The sequence below is a fragment of the Zea mays genome, chromosome 8 (genome assembly GCF_902167145.1).
Source record: "Zea mays cultivar B73 chromosome 8, Zm-B73-REFERENCE-NAM-5.0, whole genome shotgun sequence".
Lineage (NCBI taxonomy): Eukaryota > Viridiplantae > Streptophyta > Magnoliopsida > Poales > Poaceae > Zea > Zea mays.
In genome coordinates this window covers 172496267-172519031 of record NC_050103.1, presented here as the reverse complement: position 1 = coordinate 172519031, position 22765 = coordinate 172496267, and the positions used below count along the sequence as shown (strand labels likewise).

Here is a 22765-nt window from a genome sequence, read left to right as displayed (position 1 = left end):
GCAGCAGTCCAAACAGCTGCAACAGTGTCAGCTTGTAGCCAGCCGAACACGCCCGTAACCTTTCGCTCCTGCGTTGAGTTGTTGTCGAGAAATTAAAGTTGGGAAAGAAAGTGGGCGGTTTGCCAAAATTGAATTGGTGTCCATTGTCTGTGCTGTGCATGTTCACTCTGATGATGACAAAAGCTTATCGGTAGCACCGTAGGCCCATAGAAGGACTGGTTCAGTACAAGAAGGCATGGAGTTCAGTTTACCTTCTCTCTCTCTCTCTCTCTCTCTCTCTCTCTCTCTCTCTCTCTCTCTCTCTCTCTCTCTCTCTCTCTCTCTCTCTCTCTCTCTCTCTCTCTCTCTCTCTCTAGAGCTCGTGAAATGTTCATATTCAGACGATGCGTGCCGAAGCTTAATGTTTCCAGCACGGGCGGTTTCGTGCACTGGTCGGCAACACTTGCCATCCGTTGCTTCTTCTCAAAAAAAAAATCCTCCGAAGCAACGCGTTTGGCAAACCGAGGCAACTCAATAAAGATGCATGCGTGAAATAAATGCTAGGAAGATCGCAGCCAAGGATCCGTGATCGGACGGCCTTGCTGGAGCGGCCACACCGAAACGCTCGGGCCCCGTGCCTCGCCACGCTCGCCCGTCCGGACACGGGTGCCGCTCGCACGCGCGCGCGGCGCCGCAGGCTCACCCACGCGCACGGCCCCTGCGGGCCAGCGGGGGCGCACGAGCGAGCGTGCCTGCGGATGCCGCGCGCATGCGGCAACGTTTCTGCCGGAAAGCAAAGTGCAGTCAGCCACCTGGATCGACCTGAGCTGTCGATTGTGCCGGCGCCGCGGCCTACCTATAAAACCCTAACGACCTTCGACGACGGCAGGCACCATGTGTCATCGGACTAGCAAGGGTCCTCTCCCTCGCGCTGTGCAGTGTCAACAAGCCATGGTCGACACCGTCGCCGGCGCCACCGACTACCGCGGTCAGCCAGCCTCGCGGGCCGCCACCGGCGGCTGGAAACCGTCGGTTTTCGTCATGGGTACGGTTCCCATCGTCTCCAGAACTCCTTCGTACCTCTTGCGACAGCGGACACCGCTCGTCAAACATCGACATGCATGACCACGGCAAGCCTCTTTCACCTTTGCTTACATGCAGCGATGGAGATCGCGGAGCGGTTCGCGTACAAGGGCGTGGCCGCGAACCTCATCACGTACCTGACGGGGCCGCTGGGGCAGCCGATGGCGCGCGCCGCCGCGTCCATCGACGCCTGGAAGGGCGTCTCCCAGATGCTGCCTCTGCCGCTCGCGTGCGTCGCCGACGCCTGGCTCGGCCGGTACCGGGCCATCGTCCTCGCCTCCCTCATCTTCGCCGTGGTCAGTCGCCGGTCTCCTCTCCCTCATGCGTTCTTCTTCGTCGTACGTGGTCAGTAGACGGCACATTGGGAGTTTGGGACCGTATTATTATTCTTCAACCGTGTGGCATGTTTCCGCTACAGAGCATGGGCGCGCTGTCGCTGTCGTCGGCGCTCCCGGCGCTGCGCGGCGGCCACGTGGCCATCTTCTACGTGGCGCTGTACCTGGTGGCCCTCGGCGAGGGCGCGCACAAGCCGTGCGCGCAGGCGTTCGCGGCGGACCAGTTCGACGAGAAGGACCCCAGGGAGAGCGTGGCGCGGAGCTCCTTCTTCAACTGGTGGTACTTCGGCATGTGCGCCGGCACCGCCGTCACCACCATGGTCTCCAGCTACGTGCAGGACAACGTCGGCTGGGGCCTCGGCTTCGGCATCCCCTGCATCGTCATCGTCGCCTCGCTCGCCCTGTTCCTGCTCGGGACCAGGTCGTACCGCTTCTACACGACCGCGGCGGCCAGCCCCTTCTCTCGCGTCGGGAAGGCGTTGCTGGCGTTGGTCCAGAGCTGGGCGCCGAAGCATCGCACCAGGTAGGCAGCACAGCAGAGACCAAACATTGCTTTTGCTCTGCTCCGATTGAATCTCTGCTGCTGTGTACGCATCTTGTGTGTGACATGACAATGACATGATAGTCCGTGCATTGCTGCAAGCAGAAAACTAGGCGACAGCGACGGCGACGCCGTCGCCGTCGAGGAAGTGAAGAGCGTGCTCCGCCTGCTGCCCATATGGGCGTCGTGCATAATCTACGCGATCATCTTCTCCCAGACATCGACGTTCTTCACGAAGCAGGCCGCGACGCTGGACCGCCGGATCGGCGCGAGGTTCAAGGTGCCGGCGGCGGCGCTGCAGACGTTCATCAGCGTCAGCATCGTCGTCTTCATCCCGGTGTACGACCGGCTCTTCGTGCCCCTGGCGCGGCGCTACACGGGGAGGCCGACGGGGATCACCATGCTGCAGAGGGTCGGCGCCGGCCTGGCGCTCGCCCTCGTCGCCGTGGCCCTGTCGGCGCTCGTGGAGATGAAGCGGCTCCGGGTTGCGGCGGAAGCCGGCCTGGTGAATACCCCCAAGGCGCAGCTCCCCATGGCGCTCTGGTGGATGGTCCCGCAGTACGTCCTCATCGGCGTCGCCGACGTGTTCGCCATGATCGGGCTGCAGGAGTTCTTCTACGACCAGGTCCCCAACGCGGTGCGGAGCCTTGGGCTGGCCCTGTTCCTGAGCATCTTCGGAATCGGCCACCTCCTCAGCAGCTTCCTCATCTCCGTCATTGACAAGACGACAGCAAAGAGCGGGACGAGCTGGTTCTCTAACAACCTCAACCGCGCCCACCTCGACTACTTCTACTGGCTTCTCACTGGGCTCTGCGCCGTGGAGCTCGTCGCCTTTGTGATCTTCTCGCGAGTGTATGTTTACAAGAGAAAGGTTGGCAATGATGGCGGCAATGGTGATTTCGTATAATAGTATATGCAATTTGAGCCGTACTGATCACTTGAGGGGTGCCGGTAGCTGTAGTTGTTTGTACAGTACCCGTCTTGGAAAAAAACGTACGAAGTAAGGTGTGACCGTGTGACTACGGGATTCTGTGTTAACGCATATTTTTTCATCTTCGACTGGTTCTATCTTAGACCTTTGAATGCATGGGGATCAGAGGAGATTAGACCTTGTTTAAATAATCTAGTATTCATCTCAAATTATATGTACTATCAAACATAGCCTAAATCTCGTTATATTCAACTTTAATGAATAAGAGATTTAATTCTCTACAATTCACCTATAACCAAAAAAACACTTAGATCTTGTTTGGTTATTCTCATTCTATGTGGATGGATTGAGACCTTGTTCGCTTGCCTAGTGGTCGGAGGGGATTGAGGGGGTTAAATTCTCTCGTGTTTAATTTTGAGTAGAAAGTGATTTTAATCCTCTTCAATTGAGCTGTATTTTGACTTGCTATAGACTTAAATCGATTCAATCCAACTCAATCCACATGAATTAATGCTAAAATGAACAAACCCCTAAAATTCTAAATGAGCTACGAAAGAGGACTTTAACCACTTTATTTAGTTTTTACAGCGGCACTTGAGTTTTGTCTTACCAACCACGTTCGATTTCTCAAACTTTTTTTTAGAGTTTTAGGGCTCATGCCCCTGCTTTTTTCACTAAAGCCAAAAGACCAAGAATTCACTACAGTGCATGAAAGATCGCGGAAGGCGATCAAAAGATGCGAACACATGATTGAGAAGAGTTGCTAGCGTAGTTGCTTTTCTTGTTTAGCTCAACCAGAGAAGTTGTTTGCCATAGTAGTTTTTGCGTCTGCTCCCCCACCCAGGGATGAAAACGGTCGGGAACGGTCGGGAAAATACCTCTACCGTTTTCATTTTCATATCTACCTTGCGGGACGAAAACGAAAACGGGATATATCGGTAACGAAAACGAACGGGATAAATACGGGAATCAAAAAACGATACGATCCGGTCGGGTTAAAGCCGAAATCGGACGGGAACCGGTATTTTTGTTCGGTAAATCAACACTATGAAACCATATATTCAAAACTTAACAACAAATAAAAAATTGTAAACACAAGTCTTAATTAAACACAAATAAAACTATAAAAGCCATGTAAATCCGGAGCACACAAAGTTTAATGTAGCACATAAGTCTTGGGCTCTTGGCTAACATAAGAAGTCATATAAGTCTACTAGCACACATGACACAATACAAAGTTTAAAACACATATTCATAATCACTTGCTCACATTTAGATCACTTAGCACACATAGACTATTACAATCAAGGCTCATTTGCCCACATCTCTCAACAAACATAAGACACATTGCTCATGGAGGAGCCACTTGCTGTATCTTCATTCCGTGGACAGCAGGTGGTCTGTGGTCAGCAGTGGAGAGCAGAGCCGTGGACAGCAGAGCTGTAGCCGTGGCCAGCAATGGAGACTGGAGAGCAGAGGGAGCAAGCTTTTCTCGGCAAGCTTCTTCTCGGACTGCGGCGTGGTCAGCAGTGTTCAACGCAGCAAGCTTCTTCTCGGGCTGGTCTCGGACGGCGGCGTGTGGAGGCTGGCCGTCTGGGAGGGAGCCGCCGAGCCGTGGCCTCTGGACTCTGGAGGCTGGACCGGCACCGCTACCCGCTGGAGAGAGCAGTTGAGCAGAGAGTAGGAGAGGACGGCGGCGTTTGCTACGGCTCACGGCTAGGAGACCAGAGAGCAGGAGGACGGCGGCGTTTGCTACTTTGCTACGGCTCACGCGCGGCTGAGAGAGAGCAGGAGGACGACGGCGTTTGCTACGACTAGGAGAGAGCAGAGAGAGGAGCGGACGACGCTAGGTAACCTAGGTTTGGTTTTTGTTTAGATGGGATGGGCCTCAGAGTGATATCTGGATTGAAGCAGGCCGTATTGAAGTGATCCCGAATTATAAAATACGGTAACAAAACGGGATCATCCCGATTAGAAACGGGATCCCGGTTAAACGATCGGGAAAACAACTATACCGTTTCCGTTTCCGTTTACCGTTTTGTATATCCCGTTTTCGTTCCGTTTTTGTTTTTTACATCGGGTTCGAAATCGATCGGGACAAAACTAACCAAATCGGTTATACGATAACGGTCGGTTCGGCATTTTCCCATCCTACTTTCATCCCTACCCCCACCCACCCCCCATCTAGCTGAAAAATCACTGCTCGCCTAAATAGTCGAGAGATCGTTTGCCTAAATAGTCAAGAAGTTCTTACACTTGAGCTTGTGTAGTTATAGCTGCTTGTGTAGTTTTAGTTATAGTGGTAGTCTCTCTAGTCGAGCAGAGTGGCCAGTTTAGTTTGTTTTTTTATTTAGCTCAAACAGAAACACTAGTTGTTTGCCTCAGTATCTTTTGTGTCTGCTCCCCCATCCTGTCTAGCTGAAAAACATTGTTCGTTTATTGTGTTCACGCACCGTTTAAACGCTACGTAGGTAGTACATCGTTTTTGTCTGTCTACTCAATCGTCTATCCTGTTGTTCCTGTTCAGTCAACCGTTTATCAATACCAGGTAAAAACCGTTGTTTCTGTCTAATCAATCATGTATATATCCTGTTCAACTGGCCATTTAGCGACGCTGGCTAAAAATGACTTCAGCTTCATCATTTCTAGCTTTTGTTTTCAGAAACCATCCCTGTGGGCGCTCGTTTAGTAGGACTTTTGAAGCACAAAGAAAAGCCGAGAAATTTAGTGACGGATCACAAATGGCCATCCCTTGTTCGCATCACTAGTGCGAAGTAGGCCATATACAGCACGTTCGTTAACGTCTTTTCCACACAAAAATATAGAGTAGGATACGTAGTTCACAGCTACCTGTCGTCCCACCATGAAGGTCAAAGGGGATTGAGAGGGAGCAGGAGAGATTTTTGAGTTGCTAGGAATTTAAACATCCTCAATCCACTCTAGTCCACATGGATGGATTTTGAGATTAAAACCAGCAGAGCGTAACAAAGCTCACGTGCGGGATGAACCCTGGACCGCTGAACCTTATGCATTATACACAAGCACAGAACTCCTGGTAAATCAGTTCCCGCTTCAGATCTTTACTCCACGCCTATGATCGATTTCAGGAGCCTGAGTTTTGCGCTGAGATCACTCAGGTCGGAGTCTTCCCTGGAGCCGGAGCCGACAGGGGGTTCCACGCCCACGAATACATAGAGACCCACGAGCTCGGCTTCCAGAGTCAAAGACGGCGTGGGACGGTACCCGGTTATTGTTCTTAGGGCATCAAGCTGCTCCCTCATCTGTTCCTCCGTGTAGTTGTCCTGACACAAATAAGTGAGCAGGGACATTCTTAGGCTGCACTTAATAACTGTGCATAGATAGAACAGCATTATAAAACAACACCTCTTAACATGAAATCCAGAGCTGGTTCAAATGCTAAGTGAGCAGATGAGATAAACCCAGATGTGCCATAACTCACCGTGTCCTCAGCTATCGCATTCCTCCTAAATCCTTCGTTCGCCGGCTTGTACTCAACACGGTCACTCGCCGACGGCGGCTCGCTTTCACCAGCAGAAATGCTCGATTGCAAAGCAACCACCACCGCGCGTGGTGTGGCAAGATCGTCGGTGTTATTCGCCGCTCCTTCCAGCACCGACCCCACGGCTGCTTCGTCTTCTACCCTGCTCTGACCGTCTGGCGCTGGCGATCTAGAAACTTGAATGATCCGTGGTGGTGACGTGCTCTCTGTAGGCACGGTTTTGCTCTCCTCTGTTTTCACACACTACCAAATTTCACAAAACAAAATTCAGATGGGCATCTCTGTGGATGTCAATTGTTTGTAAACAAACAAATTTCGCAACTTGGTAAGCACATCTTATTTAGAGTATGATGTCAGTGTTAACCAAATTTATTGGGTTACAGTGGCCTACGCCAATGAACAATGGCAAGTAAGAAAACTTATCATGTTTAGAATGCACCTAGTATTTTGTATCCATCAACATCTATAAACATTTTTTTATAAAAGAGAACAGATGATTTAGGGGGTGTTTGAATGCACTGGAGCTAATAATTGATTGGCTAAAAATATATCAGTGGAATTAGCTAGCTAACAAATAGCTAAGCTAACTATTAGCTAATTTGCTAAAAGTAGCTAATAGATGAAGTATTAGCTAGACTGTTAGGGATGTCTTCATCTAATTTTAGCGGCTAACTATTAGATATAGTGCATTCAAACACCCCCTTAGCGAACCAGGAACTGACTCACCTTGTCCTCTATTACCTCTTTCTCCCGAAATTCCTTGCTCCTTAGCGCGTCGTAGCCAGTTGTTTGATCGGAGCTGTCAGCATCTGGCCTACTCTTGACACTAGTCATGTCATCGCCGATGACTGAGACTGCTGGACTCCTACTGGAAACTGTCTCTGCAACATCGTCCACGGTCACCACCGAGACGGCAGTAGAAACACCTCCCTCACCGTAGTGCTCCGTGCCCTCTGTACTAGTATCACCAATATCCAGCACAATGCCTTCTGTTAAAGCAGCGTTGATAACATCGTCAACATTGCTGGCTTGCATCAACTCGCTTTCAGCAGGTAGGGCAATGGCAATGGAATCTACTTGATCACCAGCCACCTCCCCTGTACAAGGATCCGTGTAAATGGTCACTTCTTTCACGGCCATCCCCACTGTTACATCACCTTCTATCTTCCTCTCCTCCAGCACTGTATCATCCAGCACCGACGATTCTGAAACATTAGCGTCGTGCAGTGGTATCTCTTCTTCGGTTTTGTGGCCCTCCATTTCATCCCCAATCTCTGTTGAATGAGAATCTTGGCCTGATTTTCGGACAGAAATTGTTTCACCATTTCCCCTCTGAACCACAATACCTTCATTGCCCGGCACCGGGAAGTCACTTGATTCAGTGATGTCGACGCTCAGTGACAGAATCTCCTTGGAAGACTCCGCATCTTTGCACTTGTCGTCCTGTGTTCTATCCTCACTGTCTGATACAGATAATTCTTGGACTGATTCCTTGGCTGTAAGAGGAGCTTCTACCGCTCTCTGAACCATATCGTCTTCACCACGCAACACAGGCACTGCTGATCCGAAAACATCGGAGCCTCTCGGCGGTGCCTCCATGGTAATGTACTCGGTGTCCTCCATGATTGTGCCTTCCTTATTGTCCAACACTAGTGACTCGTGGCCCAATCCTCGGGAAAGAGACTCACCTTCAGCCATCTTATCCTCCACGTCTGTCGACGATGATGTTATCGGCTCTTCGGAGAATCGAGGTTGTCGTGACAGCGGCAACGGCACAAAGCTCTCGTTTTCCTCCATGATGGCGTCGTCCTCCGTGTCGCGCCAGTGGTCGAGTGCAGTGGCCTCGGCGCCCGGCGCTTCAGATGGATCCAAGAATTCATCGTCTTCGAGGTCGCAGCCGCAGTACGGCTGGGTAGTACGAGGCGCCGGCAGGAGCGCGCCCATAAGACGGTCGGTGGCGGCGAGGCTGGCCAGGTAGGCGGCGAAGGGCAAGGACAGCGCGAGGCCGGCGAGGGACAGGACAAGCAGTGGCGGGGCCACGACGGGCGCGGCCGTGGCCGCCACGCCAGCGATGACGGCCTTCCTGGACAGGTCCCATCCCAGCCGGAGCAACGCGCGCCCCCAGCCGTCGTCACTGCCACCGTCAAAGCACCCGTTTGCGGATGTGGCGCTGCCGCCGAGGTCGTCGTGCTGGACCCCGGCGTCGGCGACCTGATCAGGATCCATACCCCGTGGGAGTTGGATTTGGATGCGGCACTGCGGCAGGGTTGGGCAAGGCAGGGCGGCAGGGTGGCGTGCGAGTGCGGTGCGCAGCGGCTACTGAGAAAGTGAGAAGGTTGTGTCGAGACTCGAGAGAAGGCCGCGCGGAGAGTGGAGGCCGCGTGTGCATCAGGCGGCTGCATCGTCGGGCAGGTGTGAGACGACTACGAGCTTGGCTGACACGTGCTCAAAGCAGTCAAGCTAGTCCAAAAGACATCGCCAAGAACGCCGGTCCTTTTTTTTTTTTTTTGCGCGCGCGAGAGTCAAATGATGCACTGGCATGCAGGCACTTCTCACACCGAACGACGAGATGTTTTTATTTGTATTCAGTTCGTAATAATACGATTATCGTAGGGTGTCTTTTCTGCTCTGCTGCGTTCCTCAACTCTACTGTTGGTCGGTTTTTGGTAAAAAATCTTGTCCAAACCCAACCCATAAATTACTGTAGGTTAAAAATTACGGTTCGTACTCGTTCGTTGCATTGGTCGGATCGAGCCGAATTTTTTTTGGACTGGTCGAGTTAGGTTGGCCGGGTCAAATACTCAAATGGCCCATGATCAGGTCTAAGAAAGAGGTTATATTAGACCTACTTAAACATCAGGTCGTGAGCCATTTATCACGGTCCGTACCCGATCCATGTCTAGTGTCGGGTCGGGTTGTACCTCCCTGTTTGACGTGTCGGGTCAGGTTTTTTATAGGTTGGGTCGGGTTTATGGTCAAAAATCATGGCCCGTACCTCGACCTGTGAATTATTACGGGTCAAAAATTATAGCTCGTATCCGTCCGTTGCATTGGTCGGATCGGGTGGCCATGATCAAGTCTAGGTTAGATGCACCATTGTAAAATACTACCTATTACTTGGGAGTTGGGACATGGTGGTGGCGTGGTGCTAAGACTGGCTTCAACGGTGGACGCTCTTCTCTCCCTCCCCTTGATTTAGCGTCCACAGTATCATGCTACTGCGCACATCGGTGACCGCTAAAGGTGCTACAGTGGTAGGGGATGCTACAGGGATTCACCAGATCTAGGGGAGCGAGTCGGCCCCCTGCCCTCGAGCAACGTGCGCAACAGTGTGTTCGCAGTAGAAAATATATTGATAAGGGTGATGTATAAGTAGGTAAAACAATATTTTATGGTAGTAGTGGGTATAGGGGAGTATTTAGGGGGAACCGCTGCGGGAGATGAAAAAATAGGGGGAAAGAGAACGCTGACGTGGCACGTGATTGGGATATAGGGAAGAAATTTAGGGGGAACCGCGGAACACAGTCTAAAGCCCCAAGGGTTGTTAAAAAATTAGTCGTCTAGCACAGTAGCTCTAAAAGCATCCATGAATAATGTCAACGTGAACAAACCTAGACGTGAAGGGCAAAAGAGAGACTTTCGTGGAGCCTAATTGTACAAAACTACAAAAGAGAAAACTGAAAATTAAATAAAAAGATATTAGGGAATAGGGATAAACCTGCAGAAATAAGTATAAAATTAAGGGCCTAACAACGAGACCGTACGAGGAAAACCATAACTCCAGAGACCAGGGTGTAAATCCACAAATTTACAAGAGCAAGGGCCAAGCAGCGAACAGAAGCTTCTGGTACATAGTTGGCAAGAATTCGCGAGGGCTAAATCGTTAAGAAAAAAAATAGAGCAGAAGAACCAAAGTGAGATCTTCGAGGGCATATGCGAGGAAAATGATAATAAGAGGGACAGTGCGCGAAATCCCATGTTTGCAAGGGCAAGGGCCAATCGGCAAACAGCGAACAAAAGGTTCTGGTACAGAGCCGGCAAGAATTGGCGAGGACTGAATTGTTAATGAAAACTGGCGCAGAAGGATCAAAATGCGATCTCCGAGGGCATATGTGCGAATCCGCAAAAAAATTTGGACCATTTCTCGATTTGTGCGTGTCATCCTTGCGCAGGGGCCATGCTAATCTTCTCTGTATCGTTCCAATTTTATCGGATGTCTCCGAAGAGACAATTCGGTGCTTGCGGCTCGGTTTATAAGGTACGCTCCACTCTTGTGATTAGTCAAGGTGGGACAAAACGTTTGCGTATTACCCAGCGCTTTGCTCCACCTACGGACTGCTGTTTGGGCTTCGTCGCGGTGCTTCGTATTGGGCCGTGGGCCATGTTTCTTATGGCCCTCTCTGTGACGAAGTTTTTGGCACATACGCCGCTATGACTTTCTCTTTTACTTTTTTGCAAATATTCTCCGTCAACGCGGCGCTGACACTGTGTCCTACTGTACATAGAAGGAAAAAAGGTATATAAAAAAATAATTTCTAAACACGACTTACTGCTAGTAGAAATTCGAATAGCATTTTAGCTTTTACAACTGGGCCTGGAAATTCTTTGGACACCACTATTTTACGACTTATCATCATCGTGTGTTAGAGCACAAGGAACTATACAAGCGAGGTTGCTTATTTAAGCGGGATCATTATGTCAAGGATTCGATGGGGCTAACAAAAACAGCTGGAAACACAGCCAGATCTTTGATGCCCCCTCGCTCAAAACTTGCATTCCTTGTACATGCGCTAACAAACAGAAGAAATCCCTTTTTACAATACAATTTTACTTTCCTATTCACCCTGCCATATATCATACAAAGTTGGCCAGGACATGCGCCCATGGCCACCATCTCTAACCCTAATGGTGCCATCAAACTGGCACCATGATGCCGGTTATCTCACTACCTTGCTGCAATACTGACACTCTGACAGCATGCCAATTTAGCTCAGCGATTACTGGTATCCTTCAGGGCCTGTTCGGTTGTACCGGAATAAGCCAGGATTCATTCCAGCTCATCAAAATCTATATAAATTAGAGAAGTAATCCGGCTAGGAATTAATCCGGGGCTCTAATCCGGAACAACCGAACAGGGCCTCAAGCAATCTTGATTTTCTGGATCATAGACTGAGGGTGCATTTTTCAGACTTTGGCATTGATTAATCTAGGTTCATCATTGTACTCTCAGATCGTCAACTCTATCAATCACATCGAGGGCTTTTGTCCGGTCGATCTCAAAGTCGATCACAGGAAGCAGCCTCCTGATCGAGATCGATAGCGCCTCTTTCCGGTTGCCACTGCTTGGTGAATGGCTGTTACTTTTGCTTAACCTGCTTTGATTATTATGTCTTTCCTTAGTGTCAAACTCTTGGCTTTTGCTTATACCAGGGATAAATGTCCTGTACTTGACATCACTTAGCATGTCTTGGTCATCTTGCGTCAGAAGAGGTGATGAATTGCTGTTTTTTATGTTCGGAGACAATGTGATTGAGGCCCCTCTTTGTGTAGGAGACTGGACAGGAGACTTGATTGGAGACCTCTCACCATTAGCAGTTTTAGTTTGACTGATAAGATGATGAAGCCTAATAACAAGCTCGAGGATATATGCTTCAGTCTTGTCCTTGTCAGCATGGTACAGTGTCTCAATTCGGGTCAGGTCCAGCTGCCCAGTTGGCTTGCAGTTCACATCTAACCTGTGTAAGACAAAAGGATCATTACTCCGATGTTCTAGCCATGGTGAACCCCGATATGGAATTTCCTGTTAGAAATGAACAAAATCAGATACATACCCGGTACTTGCCCACTCTCCAACCCAACCGAAACCATGATGAGCCCTTGTATGGACAGATCATCAAAAATGCAGTAACAAAAAGGGATAAGCAGAAGCCCCAAGCTATTTTGCATGCTATGAAGGCAATTAATAATTTAGATTACTTGGTGGTGTTACTTGCAATAGGGGCAAGCCATCGCAGGGTCTTCTCCATTTCAGCCTTGATTTGAGAAACAGTAAGCTACACAAATCCAGCAATAGCTTTCATTAAACTTACAATTACATACTTACATGTAACATAGTACTCCCTCTGTTCCAATATAGTATTGATTTTAGTTCTTAGTTTTTATGTTTATATTCAAATAAATGATGGTAAATCTAGACACATATAAAACACATACATCAAGTGTTATATGAATCCATTAATTACCTAAAACGAATTTTAATTTGGGACGGAGGGAGTATGTTGTTGACCGCGACAACCTACTTTCATTTTTCAAGCCATGGGTATCATCCCACATACCTCTTCCTTGACTCCAAAGGAGTGTAGCTTAGAACGGAGAGATGACTTTATGGTTGGTGGCAAACTTTGGTATAATGTATCCCTTGTATTTGAAGGAACGGAGCTTGCACGAGAAACCTGTCATTTGATCAACCCTTGTTAGCCTACCAGAAAATAAGCAAAAAAATTGAGTTTCTTAGAACAACAAATTCAATTTGTGTGGCACACCAAATACTAGTACTACCCCATGAACCGAAGATCTTTTTTTCTCTCGAATACGCAGGATAGTTGTGTATCATTGTATTAAGAGAGAGACAAGAGAGTGGGTCCGGTACAAACATCACCCCAAATCCTGGACCAAATAAGGGGTTAGAGACACAAACAGCCGATTAATAATACACAACTCGGAAAGGACCTTTTAGGATTCCTGATCCTACCGGGAATGTTGCATAGGGAATAGGGGTGAGGAGATGGAAGGGGTGGATATCATGGCGCAAGGACGCCGTGGCTGGGGAACTCGGGGGCGCGGCACAGAGAGGAGGCGAGGAATCCTAGGCGCAGCTAGCAACAATGGGTTGCTTCTGCTTGATTTCATTAGATGACCATTTACAAGTATTTATTTTCCCTGCTGTTCCCTATCCTGATCTAAGGAGATCTGATCTCTAATCCATATTCAACTAATCTGAGATAATCTCTCATATATCTATTTCTTAGATAAGCCTTATCTAATCTCTACTGGCCGCCTGTGGCCTACGCCTATAGTAGTGGCCGACCATAACAGGACCAGACCACTAAGAGCCAACTGCTAACCCCCACTTGGCCCCCGACCCAACTGACTAAGACTTTTGGCTCCCACAAAGCACCAGAGATAATGTTCCTCCTGGAAAGAACGAAGCAACATCTCCAGACAGGGCCGAGCATCCTGAAAAACTATGGAGTTTCTGTGCTTCCAGAGACACCAAGCACCTAGGATAATTACCGAGTTGGGCCCTTTTACCTTAATCCTCCATCCCTGTGGAAAAGTTGCATTTCTTCAATTAGATATTGGGGGGTAATGGATGTTTGACATTGACAAAACTGCATCAGCAACACACCAGAACTGTTTTCCAATAAAAGCGAAAGACACTGAATTTTATATCCAGGACACAGAGAAAACAGAAAAGTGGAGCCTGTGAACTTACAAGAGTATCGATCTGACTGATGATATTGGCGTAATGCAGTGCAAGGCCTGCTGAACCCAATCTATTGCGTCGCTTGGTAGGTTCCTGTGATTCTTCACTGTCTGCATAGTGTTAGGATGGCAATTTCCAGTCAATGGTAAATACAGTACTGGTGAAAAAAACAATCATGATGTGAAAGGGCCTCTAGCATAATGGTTAAGGCTTCCAAGTAACACCTATAGGTCCCGGGTTCGATCCTCCTCGGGACAAATTTCAGACTTGGTTAAAAAAAATCCCCTTGTTGTGCCCCACCCGCTCCCGGGTTACGTCCTGCGCGCCACTCTCCGGCTGGGCAGTTGCAAAGTGGGCGGTGATGGCCCGCTAGTGATGGGTACCAGGGTTCGGAGATTTTCTCGGTCAATACCATGTTTCGGCCTCTTCTTAATATAATACCGAGAGGACGGTCTTTCCCTCCTCGGCCATGTTTTTAAAAAAAACAGTCATGATATACTTAAAATTTAAATCATAACTGTGATTATGTTTCTACTATATGCAAATTACATATAAAAAAGTTCAACCGTGTTCATAGATCACAGGTGCAAGTACAATTATGAGCTTTTTCCCTTAAGACTTTATGTGGCATAATGGTAGCAAAAACAGTAAATCGGATCCACAGCTGGGATAGGAGGTATGGCAGGTGACAGCTCAACCAAGGAATGAAATGTGTACATGTTTTATTTAAGAAACCCATACTGAATTTACAACAAGATGAATAGTTCATACACTTTGTAACCAAGAAAATCAATGAGCATGGTCCCTTCAGAGGTAGTGTGATGAGGCCTGCTAAATGCCAAGGGATTGACAAACCAGGAAGGTTGATTTGCAAGAGCTTGAACTAATTCTCAAAAGGCCAGGCCACTCACGTGGTGGATATGCATGCATAACACCTCTCTTGCGTGTTCTCACTTTATCCAAAATGATATGACCTATTGTAACTCAAGTTACACAAGCAATGTGGTATCCGCTAATGCCCAAAATCGTGCCCCTAGAGTGAGAAGGTGAAACTGAAGTATAACTTACGACACATTAGTAACAAGATGTGTTAATTACATAACTCACAATTGCTTTCAGCAGAAAAGCAATCAAAGATGATAATCTAGCCAACAGCTCAATATGTGCAAAAGTTTCATATAAGATAATCACAAAGGTTATTACCTGAAAGCCCAAATGCATTATGGATCTCCAAATGTAAGAAGTGCACAATGTCCACAAGCTTTCCCATGACCTAGGAGAAATAAATATTTTTTTGAAATAGTAGAATAGGATTGGATGCATTCCTAGAGCATCAGGTTGCTGACAGCACACCGTTTATTATATGGTAAAAACTGGCAATAGATGTATCACATGAAAAGAGAGATGCTAAAAGTTCTGACACATTTTTGAAAACATATAGCCATCAAATTGGGCCCTTATTACAGTTAACAAAGCATAGCCAATGGGTGTTACTAGAAAATATATATCCAGTACCAATTTCGTTGGGCAGTAGCTATCATTTCATATGCTCTAGGAAGAGGAATCATTACAAGGAAGATGAATTTTATGTCCCATGGCCTAGGTTTATTGGGTAAGGAGTTGGAGGCCAGCAAGTTAGATGAGGTGGAAGATAGGGCATGGAAAAATGATTGACCATGAAGAGATAAGAAAGCAAGAGCATACTACCTCATAATTTCTGCTTCCTTTATTCGAGGAATCTCCTCTCTTATATGAGGCAAGGAGATAACTTGACCCTTGATCTGATCCTTACAACATAGAAGGTTCTAGAAGACTCAACAGGCCAGTAACCAGGCACAAGAAGCTTCCACATTACTGTCCACATGCGCCAGTTACAAGTGCTACAGTACATTTGGGTCAGCAGCAGGTCCATGTATAGGTATAGGGCCATGACATTATGGTTTTCTTTGTTTGACTAAAATCTTAAGACTACATTTTTATTTGTTAAATCTAACTACACAATTATGCTTATGCAAGCATACTAACCAGTTAAAAAAAGCTGCACACCAACCTCTTCCAAATTCTTAGACCACAGAGACTTTTTCCTCAAACTTTTAACATGCTTGTGTTGGCTTTTCACTTCCTGCTTTAGTATGTGCATGTTATCACCTGCAAATTAACGGAGCCACATTCATCATTGTTAATTTGTTATCAAATGACAGCAACAAAACACTGCAAAAATGTACACTCATCAAACAACATACAGGCTGAACTGGCAGGTATCAGAGGTGCATACCTAAAGGGCAAAATATATTTTGCCAAAAGAAGGGGGAGATAGGCTAAATGTCACGACTAAAGATAATAAAGGCAATCCACTAAATGGAATGAAATAGGATAGATTACATCAGTAGTATAGGAAGAACTTAAATGGACAAAATATTAAATGACGCAAGTAGTAGCAGTAGGTACACTCGTACTCCATATTCAAAGATAGAAATGGGTACCAGAAACATGGTTTTTGAGGTGTTGCCTAGTCGTCTCCTAGGCGTTGAGGCGTACCTCAGGGTTTCAGTTATGCCATATCGCCTAGGCATCCAGGCATACCCCCAGTGCCACAGGACGCCGCAACGCCTCAAAAACCATGACCAGAAATTCGGAATTATTTTGCCTTGCCTAGGTATTATTCTTATTCACAACTCAGGTTCGTGTTAACAAGAAGCAAATACAAATCCAGGCTGTGCTGCTAAGTGTACTTTAAATCAACATCATATCAGGAAACCTGAAGAACAATCTCCTATTACCGGATTTTCATCTTGTTCAATTTGAAAAAAGGACACATCCAAAGGCTCCTATGAGTGGAGTCTAGGAAAGGGATAAACCGAGACAAGCCTTCCCCACAAGTGAGACAGCTCTCACCACCGCACCAGGCCTGCCCTTCATCTTGTTTAATCTAAGAACAAAATTTAATTGTATTCCTTCCTTAAAGGAAGTGCTGGACGCAAGAAAAAAATGTTTGATTGGACTTGTTCGGTGCAGTTTGTTAGAGTGGACACACTAACCAATTCAACCCAAAAATTTAACCTATTAAGAGAAGGTAAGCAATCCACTTATATACTTCAACACCCCCACTCACGTGCAGCCAGAGAGAAAGGCGCGCAAACATGTAAATAAAGGGACAAAGACATAAATAAAGCCTCTACCAAGATTCGAACTCGAGACCTCTGGCTCTGATAGCATGTTAGAGTGGATGCACTAACTAGTTCAACCCAAAACCTTAAGCTATTAGGAGAAGATAGATAATTCACTTATACACTTCAGCACAGTTGACTATCAGATGAATCATCTCCCTGCATATATTGGTCAAAAACTCAAAATACACTAGGAGTGGCTCACCTAACGGCAAATATGGAGACAGTTGACAGTGACAAATGTAAAAGAAAAAGAAAGAGTCCTTAACCCTGTTTATGCATGCATAGAACTGTGTCAAATGGACAACTTTCATCAATCAAGTGTGTCTCCTACAAAGCCAGTCACGAGAACGCATCCAGAATGTTATGTTCAAACTGAAGTTCTTTTTTCCCTAATGTCTTGAATCCGAGTGTTTTGTTCAAGATGAACTTTTCTCAAATGATAAAAGAAAACATAAGCATCACCAACCAAAGGAGGAACAAAGTTGTTTCTTTTTCAATGTAATTCTTACAAATGACTCTATTATATTGTCATGCAAAAGAACTGACCTCTTTGCACAACACTTGAACCATCTTCTTCATGCTGTTTACGCTGATAATCTTGTTGAAATCTATCCAGGGCATGCATTTCATGGTATAGTTCCTAAAAGTTAGAAAGATGATACAGTTTATAAATTTGGAGAAAAGAAAAAAAATGAAAAGAACAGTACTGGTATATGCCAGGAGAATGAAAGCTAAATTTGGATAAAACTATGCTCGTGGCTACAAGCAGATGAATATTAAGATCGCATTACTACTTCACACATAAAACTTATTGAAAGAACATTTTTGTCAGAGACTCAAGAGTGTGAGCATAACCTTAGTGACATACTAACAATTTGAGACCACTCTCTGACCTCTTTGCCTCTTCATAGGATATGCAATTATTTTTTTGAGAAACTTAAGGTTGATTGTGCATTTACATTTTGCTGTTTACAGTCTGCTAAACTATAGTCATTAACCTGATAGACAGATGTCACTACATGGCATTGTTTCCAAGGTACATAAATATTACTTACAGCTGTAAACTGAACAGAAGTCACGAACTCCTGCATTACTGATTCTGCCTCTTCTTTCAATTGATGTTGAGGAGTCAGTTCTGATGCCAGCCTGAAAGAGTTTGATGGCATAAAAGCGCCTGAGTTAATTTTCAATACCCTAAAACCTTTGCCTCTATAGGCTGCAGGGGTCCAAAGTGAACTTTACTTATCAAAGTAGCGGTTCAAATTGTGCCACTGAGGATCCTTGCAACAATTTCCAAAGCGAACAACTTCTGTAGAAAACACTTTCAACTCTTCCCTGTTGGACCAAACAAAAACTTCAGTAACCAAAAAAGGAAGACCCAGCGTTGGAGGATTCCACATGAGCCGGGTTTGGGAAAGGAATAAATCGAGGCAAGCCTTCCCCCACAAATGTGGAGAGGCTGCTTCGAACCCGTAACCTGATGACTTAGTGAGACAGCTCTCACCATTGCATCAGGTCTGCCCTTCTATAAAAAACTTCAGTAACTACAAGCATATAAAAACAAGTTGGAGTACATTTTTTCTATATAACCAGGTTGAAACGACTTAAAAAAAATAAATAAATACATAGAGCATCAGAGATTATTTGCGAACCTTTTGTCAGCAGCAACAATCTTGAGTAATTCATCCATATCTTTGGATATAAGATTCTGAACACCTTCAGAGTGCAGAACCGTTTCTTTTAAGTACTTTATGCTATCTTTTGAAAGGGCATGCATTAGATTGCAACCTTTGACTATGGTATTGGCAACCTCAAATGCTAAAATAGATATTTTGTTGCCCTTTGTTGCAGTGCCTGATCCAAAACTACTTATATTCAAATCTGTCATGCTACTGCCAAGTGTATCAAGCACTTCCACTGCTTTTCCAAGGCCAGCAGTACTAGCTCTACCCAGAATTGAGCTTACTTCCGAAACCTATCTCAACAAGGAAATAAAACATCAAGTGTGGCATAGGGTCTGACGATCTCTCTGAACGAGCAGAATTTAGAATAATTCATGAACAAAAAGTTAAGGGTGAACATTTCAATTTAGCAGTGATAAAAGCTCAGACAATCCTTCTAAAATAATAAGTAGTCCTAAAATAATTGCAGCCAATTCCTATTTCTCTGTATGAGGCCTGAGGGATCCTACAAGTGAGAGAGTGTTGACGTAGGGCATGTACAACCCCATTAATTGATGGGTCTCTTGAGAGGTATATAAGGGTTAAGTAAAAAAATCAAGAGACGGGCTCTTCGCGAAGATCCCGTCTCTTCACGACTTTCTATATATAATGTCTTTTAAGTGCATTAATGATGTAAAGACCCCAAGTTGTATCATGCAATCTATTAGATACATCTTGTACCTAGAAAACCGTTCCAAGGGCTCTAGGTTGTACATGCCCATTGAGTTGTCCACCTTTCCCCATCAACTTTAAACTTTTAGGACGAATTGGTTAGTTGCTTGGTCATTTCTTGTGTGACCATAAATTCAAAGCAACATACACATGCATTATAGTTATAGCAGAGAATAGCAAGTGCCTTGCTGCCAAGCACCCAAAGAAGACTTATTAAACTTCACGCAAAGATGTTAGTAGATCATCCACCAGTTCAAGATATCATGAAAGGCTAATATTTCAGAACAAGGGACTTCAAAATTCACATGAGAAAATTGCACTAATCTCTAAGCAACATTATCAGCAAGAACAAAATACACTGAGATAACAAAAAAAAACAGTCTTTTAGTAGACGGGGAAAGAAACGATTGATTCAGCAATAATGCAACAAAGTAAGTATTGAAAACTTGCCTTATTCGCCACACCCATCCCCGACTTCAGCGATGGCAACCGTGCCAGTGGTGGTACCCCATCCCATGGTGCTGCAGTGGTATCTGCGGAAGCTCCAGGCACTGCAGTCCGCGACACCGATACGTGCAGCGGTGGCGGCGCTGGCTGCCGCTGCTGTTGATGTTGCTCTTCTTGAATCCTCTTGGCAGCAGCCTCCCCCACCACAGCTTTCTTCTCCTCCTTCACCACTAGACGGTCATGGTGGTCGACCACCCTGCCTGGGCCGAGCGTAGTGTCGCTTGGTGACTTGTCGACGGCCGACTCCTTGGAGCAAAAGCCCCCCATTTCGTTGCTCCCTCTTCAACCAAACCCTAATCCTCCAGTGCCCACCGGGTAAGTGATGAGGCTGATGGGCAGGGTGGGCGGGGTGAGCTTCGTTCTTCCTTTCTTTGCCTTCTTGGAGGGTGCAGACTGCAGAGTAGCAGTAGCCGGGTGTCCACTGTCCAGTCCACTGCAGGCTCCACGTCCACGGTGATCAAATAGCAAATTTTTCACCAACTGCCCGCTGTATTTGCTCACGCAGCGGACGCGGTGTCGCGGCGGCCGTGTCGCCGTGCGTGTGTACGCAGTTATTAGAGGTTTAGCAATAGCAAATTAGCAATTGGAGCAGTCATGATGTCTTAGGCTCTATTCCAATCTCGCGACATAAACTTTAGCAGCTTATTTTAAGTTACTTTTAGCTATTTGTAATCTAAACAAGAGAGCTAATGGTTAGTAATTAAAGTTAAACTTTAGCACTTCAATTCATATAGCTAAAGTTTAGCATGAAGCTAAAGTTTATCCCATGAGATTGAAACGAGCCTTATTAGCTGTGCGCGTGCGTGCTCTATCAGATATTTTTTTCGGTCCACTAGCAATCTAGCATGTTTGCTTTTGATGCAAATAGACTCGGCCAATATTTCATTTTTCGTGGAGTCGAAGAAGATAGCTTGTCGATATCTAGCAACTTACTAAACATAATTTTAGCAAGCGGTTTTTAGAGAATTATTAGAGTTGCTCTTAAAGTATCTCCAAGAACTCCCTAAAAATGATTTCTCAAAATCAGTTTTAAAGGACATCTAAAAAATTAGTGGGGTAAATTTTAATCATTTTTCCAACAGATCCCTTAAACCGACATATTATTTATAGGGAGGCCAAAAAACCCCTCATTTGTAGCTACAAATTAGAAAGTTTTAAGAGATATGAAAAAGTTAGAAGCGTTTTAGGGGAACTATTGGAGACACGTTTTTTGTGTTTTTCCTAAAAAAACTTGATTTAGGAGAGACTTCTGAGAAGCTTTTGGAGATGCTCTTAGTGGGCTATTGTATAAATTTAGTAGCGAGATTTTGGTTGGCAGTGATTCTCTCCCGTCAGAAAAAAGTGACAGTGTTGGTACCCAGTGGCAAGTGCTTCTCCAACGATACGTGGCTCAAATTAAAATATAGGACCCTATACTAAAAAAACTACTCCAACGATATCTTATTTTATAAAATCTGATCAAAAAATTATAGGGCAATCTCTCAAGTGTCTCGAATATACTACATCTCACCCTATAATCTAAAATTGAGACTTTACTGTTGGAGCAGAGTATTTTGTTGTTGCCCTAAATCCTATAAACATACATATTTTTAAATTATAGAGCATTTTTATAGGTAAAGTTGTTGGAGATGTTCTAAATATACCTATAATCCTGCACTGCAGAAGGCTGAGATGGAGCTAGCCAGAGGTGAAGCTATGTAGGAGGTAGTGGATGCTCTTGCACCCACAAAAAATGGTAAAACTGGTGATTTAGGGCGTGTTTGGTGTGGCGGCTCCGCGCCACACTTTTCAGCCACAAGTGTGGCGACCAAATTGGGCGCCACACTTGTGGCTGAAAAGTGTGGCGCGGTGTGGCGGTTTAGGCGCCACACCAAACACGCCCTTAGACTAAAATTTCACCATATATATACCATCTATAAGTTATCACTACACATCCCAAGATATTTGCTCTCTCGTCTGATTTGCTCTACCTTTGCCAGTGGAGTTGGCCGCTGTCCATGTCTCGTAGCTGGAGATGAGGAAAATGAGAAGGGTGGGGAGCAAATCAACGGTGAGACCCAGACAGGCAAAATTCCTTCCTTGCGGGAACATTTCTTGCGGGAACAGCCAGCAGCCAAAACGGACACGGCCCATCGCATCGAACTACTGTTGGCTTCCGTGGGCGCGACCGAGTCCAAGTCCAAGGACAGACAGGGAAAAGATGGACTCGGCTGCTAGTGGTTGCCGGTACGACCACGACGGCCGTGGAGAAAATGGAGTCCGGGTCTCTCTGGTCGGTTGTGCGCTAGCGCGGGAGGGTATAGCCGTGTAGTATGGGCGTGTGGCAGTACAAAGACAATTGGCCCTCTTTGTTTCGGCTTCTGTTAGTTTCTGGCCACCAAAAGCTGCTGCGGACTGCCAAACGCTCAGTTTTTCAGCTAGCTTCTATAAAATTCGTTGGAGCAAAAACCATCTAAAATCAATATAAACACATAATCAGTTGAGTCGTTGTAATAGTAGGTGTCGGTGTTTCGAAACCCGGGGGGTCCCTGGACCGACGAGTGAATTGTCGCCGCGTGCCCCAGCCCAGATGGGTCGACGCGAGGCGTAACGCGAAGGGGGGAGAAGAGAGCAGCCAGAGGGAGACAGGCGTGGGAGGTGGAACCCGCGGCCTTCGTGTTAGCCCCGCGCCCAGGTCGGGTGCGCTTGCAGTAGGGGGTTACAAGCGTCCACGCGGGAGGGAGCGAGCGGCCTTTCGCGAGCGCCGTCCCGTCCTTCCCTGCGCGGCCAACCCTCTGTAAGAGGGCCCTGGTCCTCCCTTTTATAGGCATAAGGAGAGGA

General features: G+C 46.4%; 3 protein-coding genes and 1 non-coding gene across 6 annotated transcripts; 1 reads left to right on the top strand and 3 right to left on the bottom strand.

The window, feature by feature from the left end:
- Positions 1-889: 889 nt before the first annotated feature.
- Positions 890-2992, top strand: LOC100383726 (uncharacterized). Its single transcript, NM_001176363.1, has 4 exons — positions 890-1024; positions 1141-1358; positions 1481-1920; positions 2044-2992. Exons 1-4 carry the CDS (start codon positions 931-933, stop codon positions 2843-2845), a joined length of 1554 nt encoding a protein of 517 aa, NP_001169834.1. The 5' UTR covers positions 890-930; the 3' UTR covers positions 2846-2992.
- Positions 2993-5592: 2600 nt separating this feature from the next.
- LOC103636442 (uncharacterized) lies at positions 5593-8831 on the bottom strand. 2 transcript variants are annotated; one of them, XM_008658797.3, is made up of 3 exons: positions 7116-8831; positions 6330-6632; positions 5593-6171 (listed from the first exon to the last, which is right to left on the bottom strand). In XM_008658797.3, exons 1-3 carry the CDS (start codon positions 8613-8615, stop codon positions 5950-5952), a joined length of 2025 nt encoding a protein of 674 aa, XP_008657019.1. In that variant the 5' UTR covers positions 8616-8831; the 3' UTR covers positions 5593-5949. The 2 variants fall into 2 exon arrangements, with proteins under 2 accessions (XP_008657019.1, XP_008657020.1); XM_008658798.4 differs by having other exon boundaries at positions 7131-8745.
- A 1684-nt stretch (positions 8832-10515) lies between these two features.
- On the bottom strand, positions 10516-10618 carry LOC111590089 (U6 spliceosomal RNA). Its single transcript, XR_004852361.1, has one exon. It is a non-coding gene; the product is annotated as a U6 spliceosomal RNA (small nuclear RNA).
- A 430-nt stretch (positions 10619-11048) lies between these two features.
- LOC103636441 (uncharacterized) lies at positions 11049-20378 on the bottom strand. 2 transcript variants are annotated; one of them, XM_008658795.3, is made up of 13 exons: positions 19889-20378; positions 18698-19020; positions 18288-18380; positions 18101-18191; positions 17592-17685; positions 15926-16023; positions 15079-15148; positions 13885-13985; positions 13701-13715; positions 12725-12841; positions 12366-12442; positions 12221-12265; positions 11049-12124 (listed from the first exon to the last, which is right to left on the bottom strand). In XM_008658795.3, the coding sequence occupies exons 1-13, from the start codon at positions 20210-20212 to the stop codon at positions 11605-11607; spliced, it is 1968 nt and encodes a 655-aa protein (XP_008657017.1). In that variant the 5' UTR covers positions 20213-20378; the 3' UTR covers positions 11049-11604. The 2 variants fall into 2 exon arrangements, with proteins under 2 accessions (XP_008657017.1, XP_008657018.1); XM_008658796.3 differs by lacking the exon at positions 13701-13715 and having other exon boundaries at positions 19889-20377.
- Between the last annotated feature and the right edge of the window lie 2387 nt (positions 20379-22765).

Excerpts from the sequence above, each read along its gene's own strand:
- LOC100383726 (NM_001176363.1), top strand. The coding sequence starts at position 931 with ATGGTCGACACCGTCGCCGGCGCCACCGACTACCGCGGTCAGCCAGCC. Across the intron at positions 1,025-1,140 it reads ACCGTCGGTTTTCGTCATGG|CGATGGAGATCGCGGAGCGG; the intron begins GTACGGTTCCCA and ends GCTTACATGCAG. Across the intron at positions 1,359-1,480 it reads CCTCCCTCATCTTCGCCGTG|AGCATGGGCGCGCTGTCGCT; the intron begins GTCAGTCGCCGG and ends TTTCCGCTACAG.
- LOC103636441 (XM_008658795.3), bottom strand. The coding sequence starts at position 20,212 with ATGGGGGGCTTTTGCTCCAAGGAGTCGGCCGTCGACAAGTCACCAAGC. Across the intron at positions 17,686-18,100 it reads CTTCTGTTCAGTTTACAGCT|GAACTATACCATGAAATGCA; the intron begins GTAAGTAATATT and ends TCTAACTTTTAG. Across the intron at positions 15,149-15,925 it reads GGTCTAAGAATTTGGAAGAG|GTCATGGGAAAGCTTGTGGA; the intron begins GTTGGTGTGCAG and ends TATTTCTCCTAG.
- LOC103636442 (XM_008658797.3), bottom strand. The coding sequence starts at position 8,615 with ATGGATCCTGATCAGGTCGCCGACGCCGGGGTCCAGCACGACGACCTC. Across the intron at positions 6,633-7,115 it reads AAGAGGTAATAGAGGACAAG|TGTGTGAAAACAGAGGAGAG; the intron begins GTGAGTCAGTTC and ends GAAATTTGGTAG. Across the intron at positions 6,172-6,329 it reads ATGCGATAGCTGAGGACACG|GACAACTACACGGAGGAACA; the intron begins GTGAGTTATGGC and ends TATTTGTGTCAG.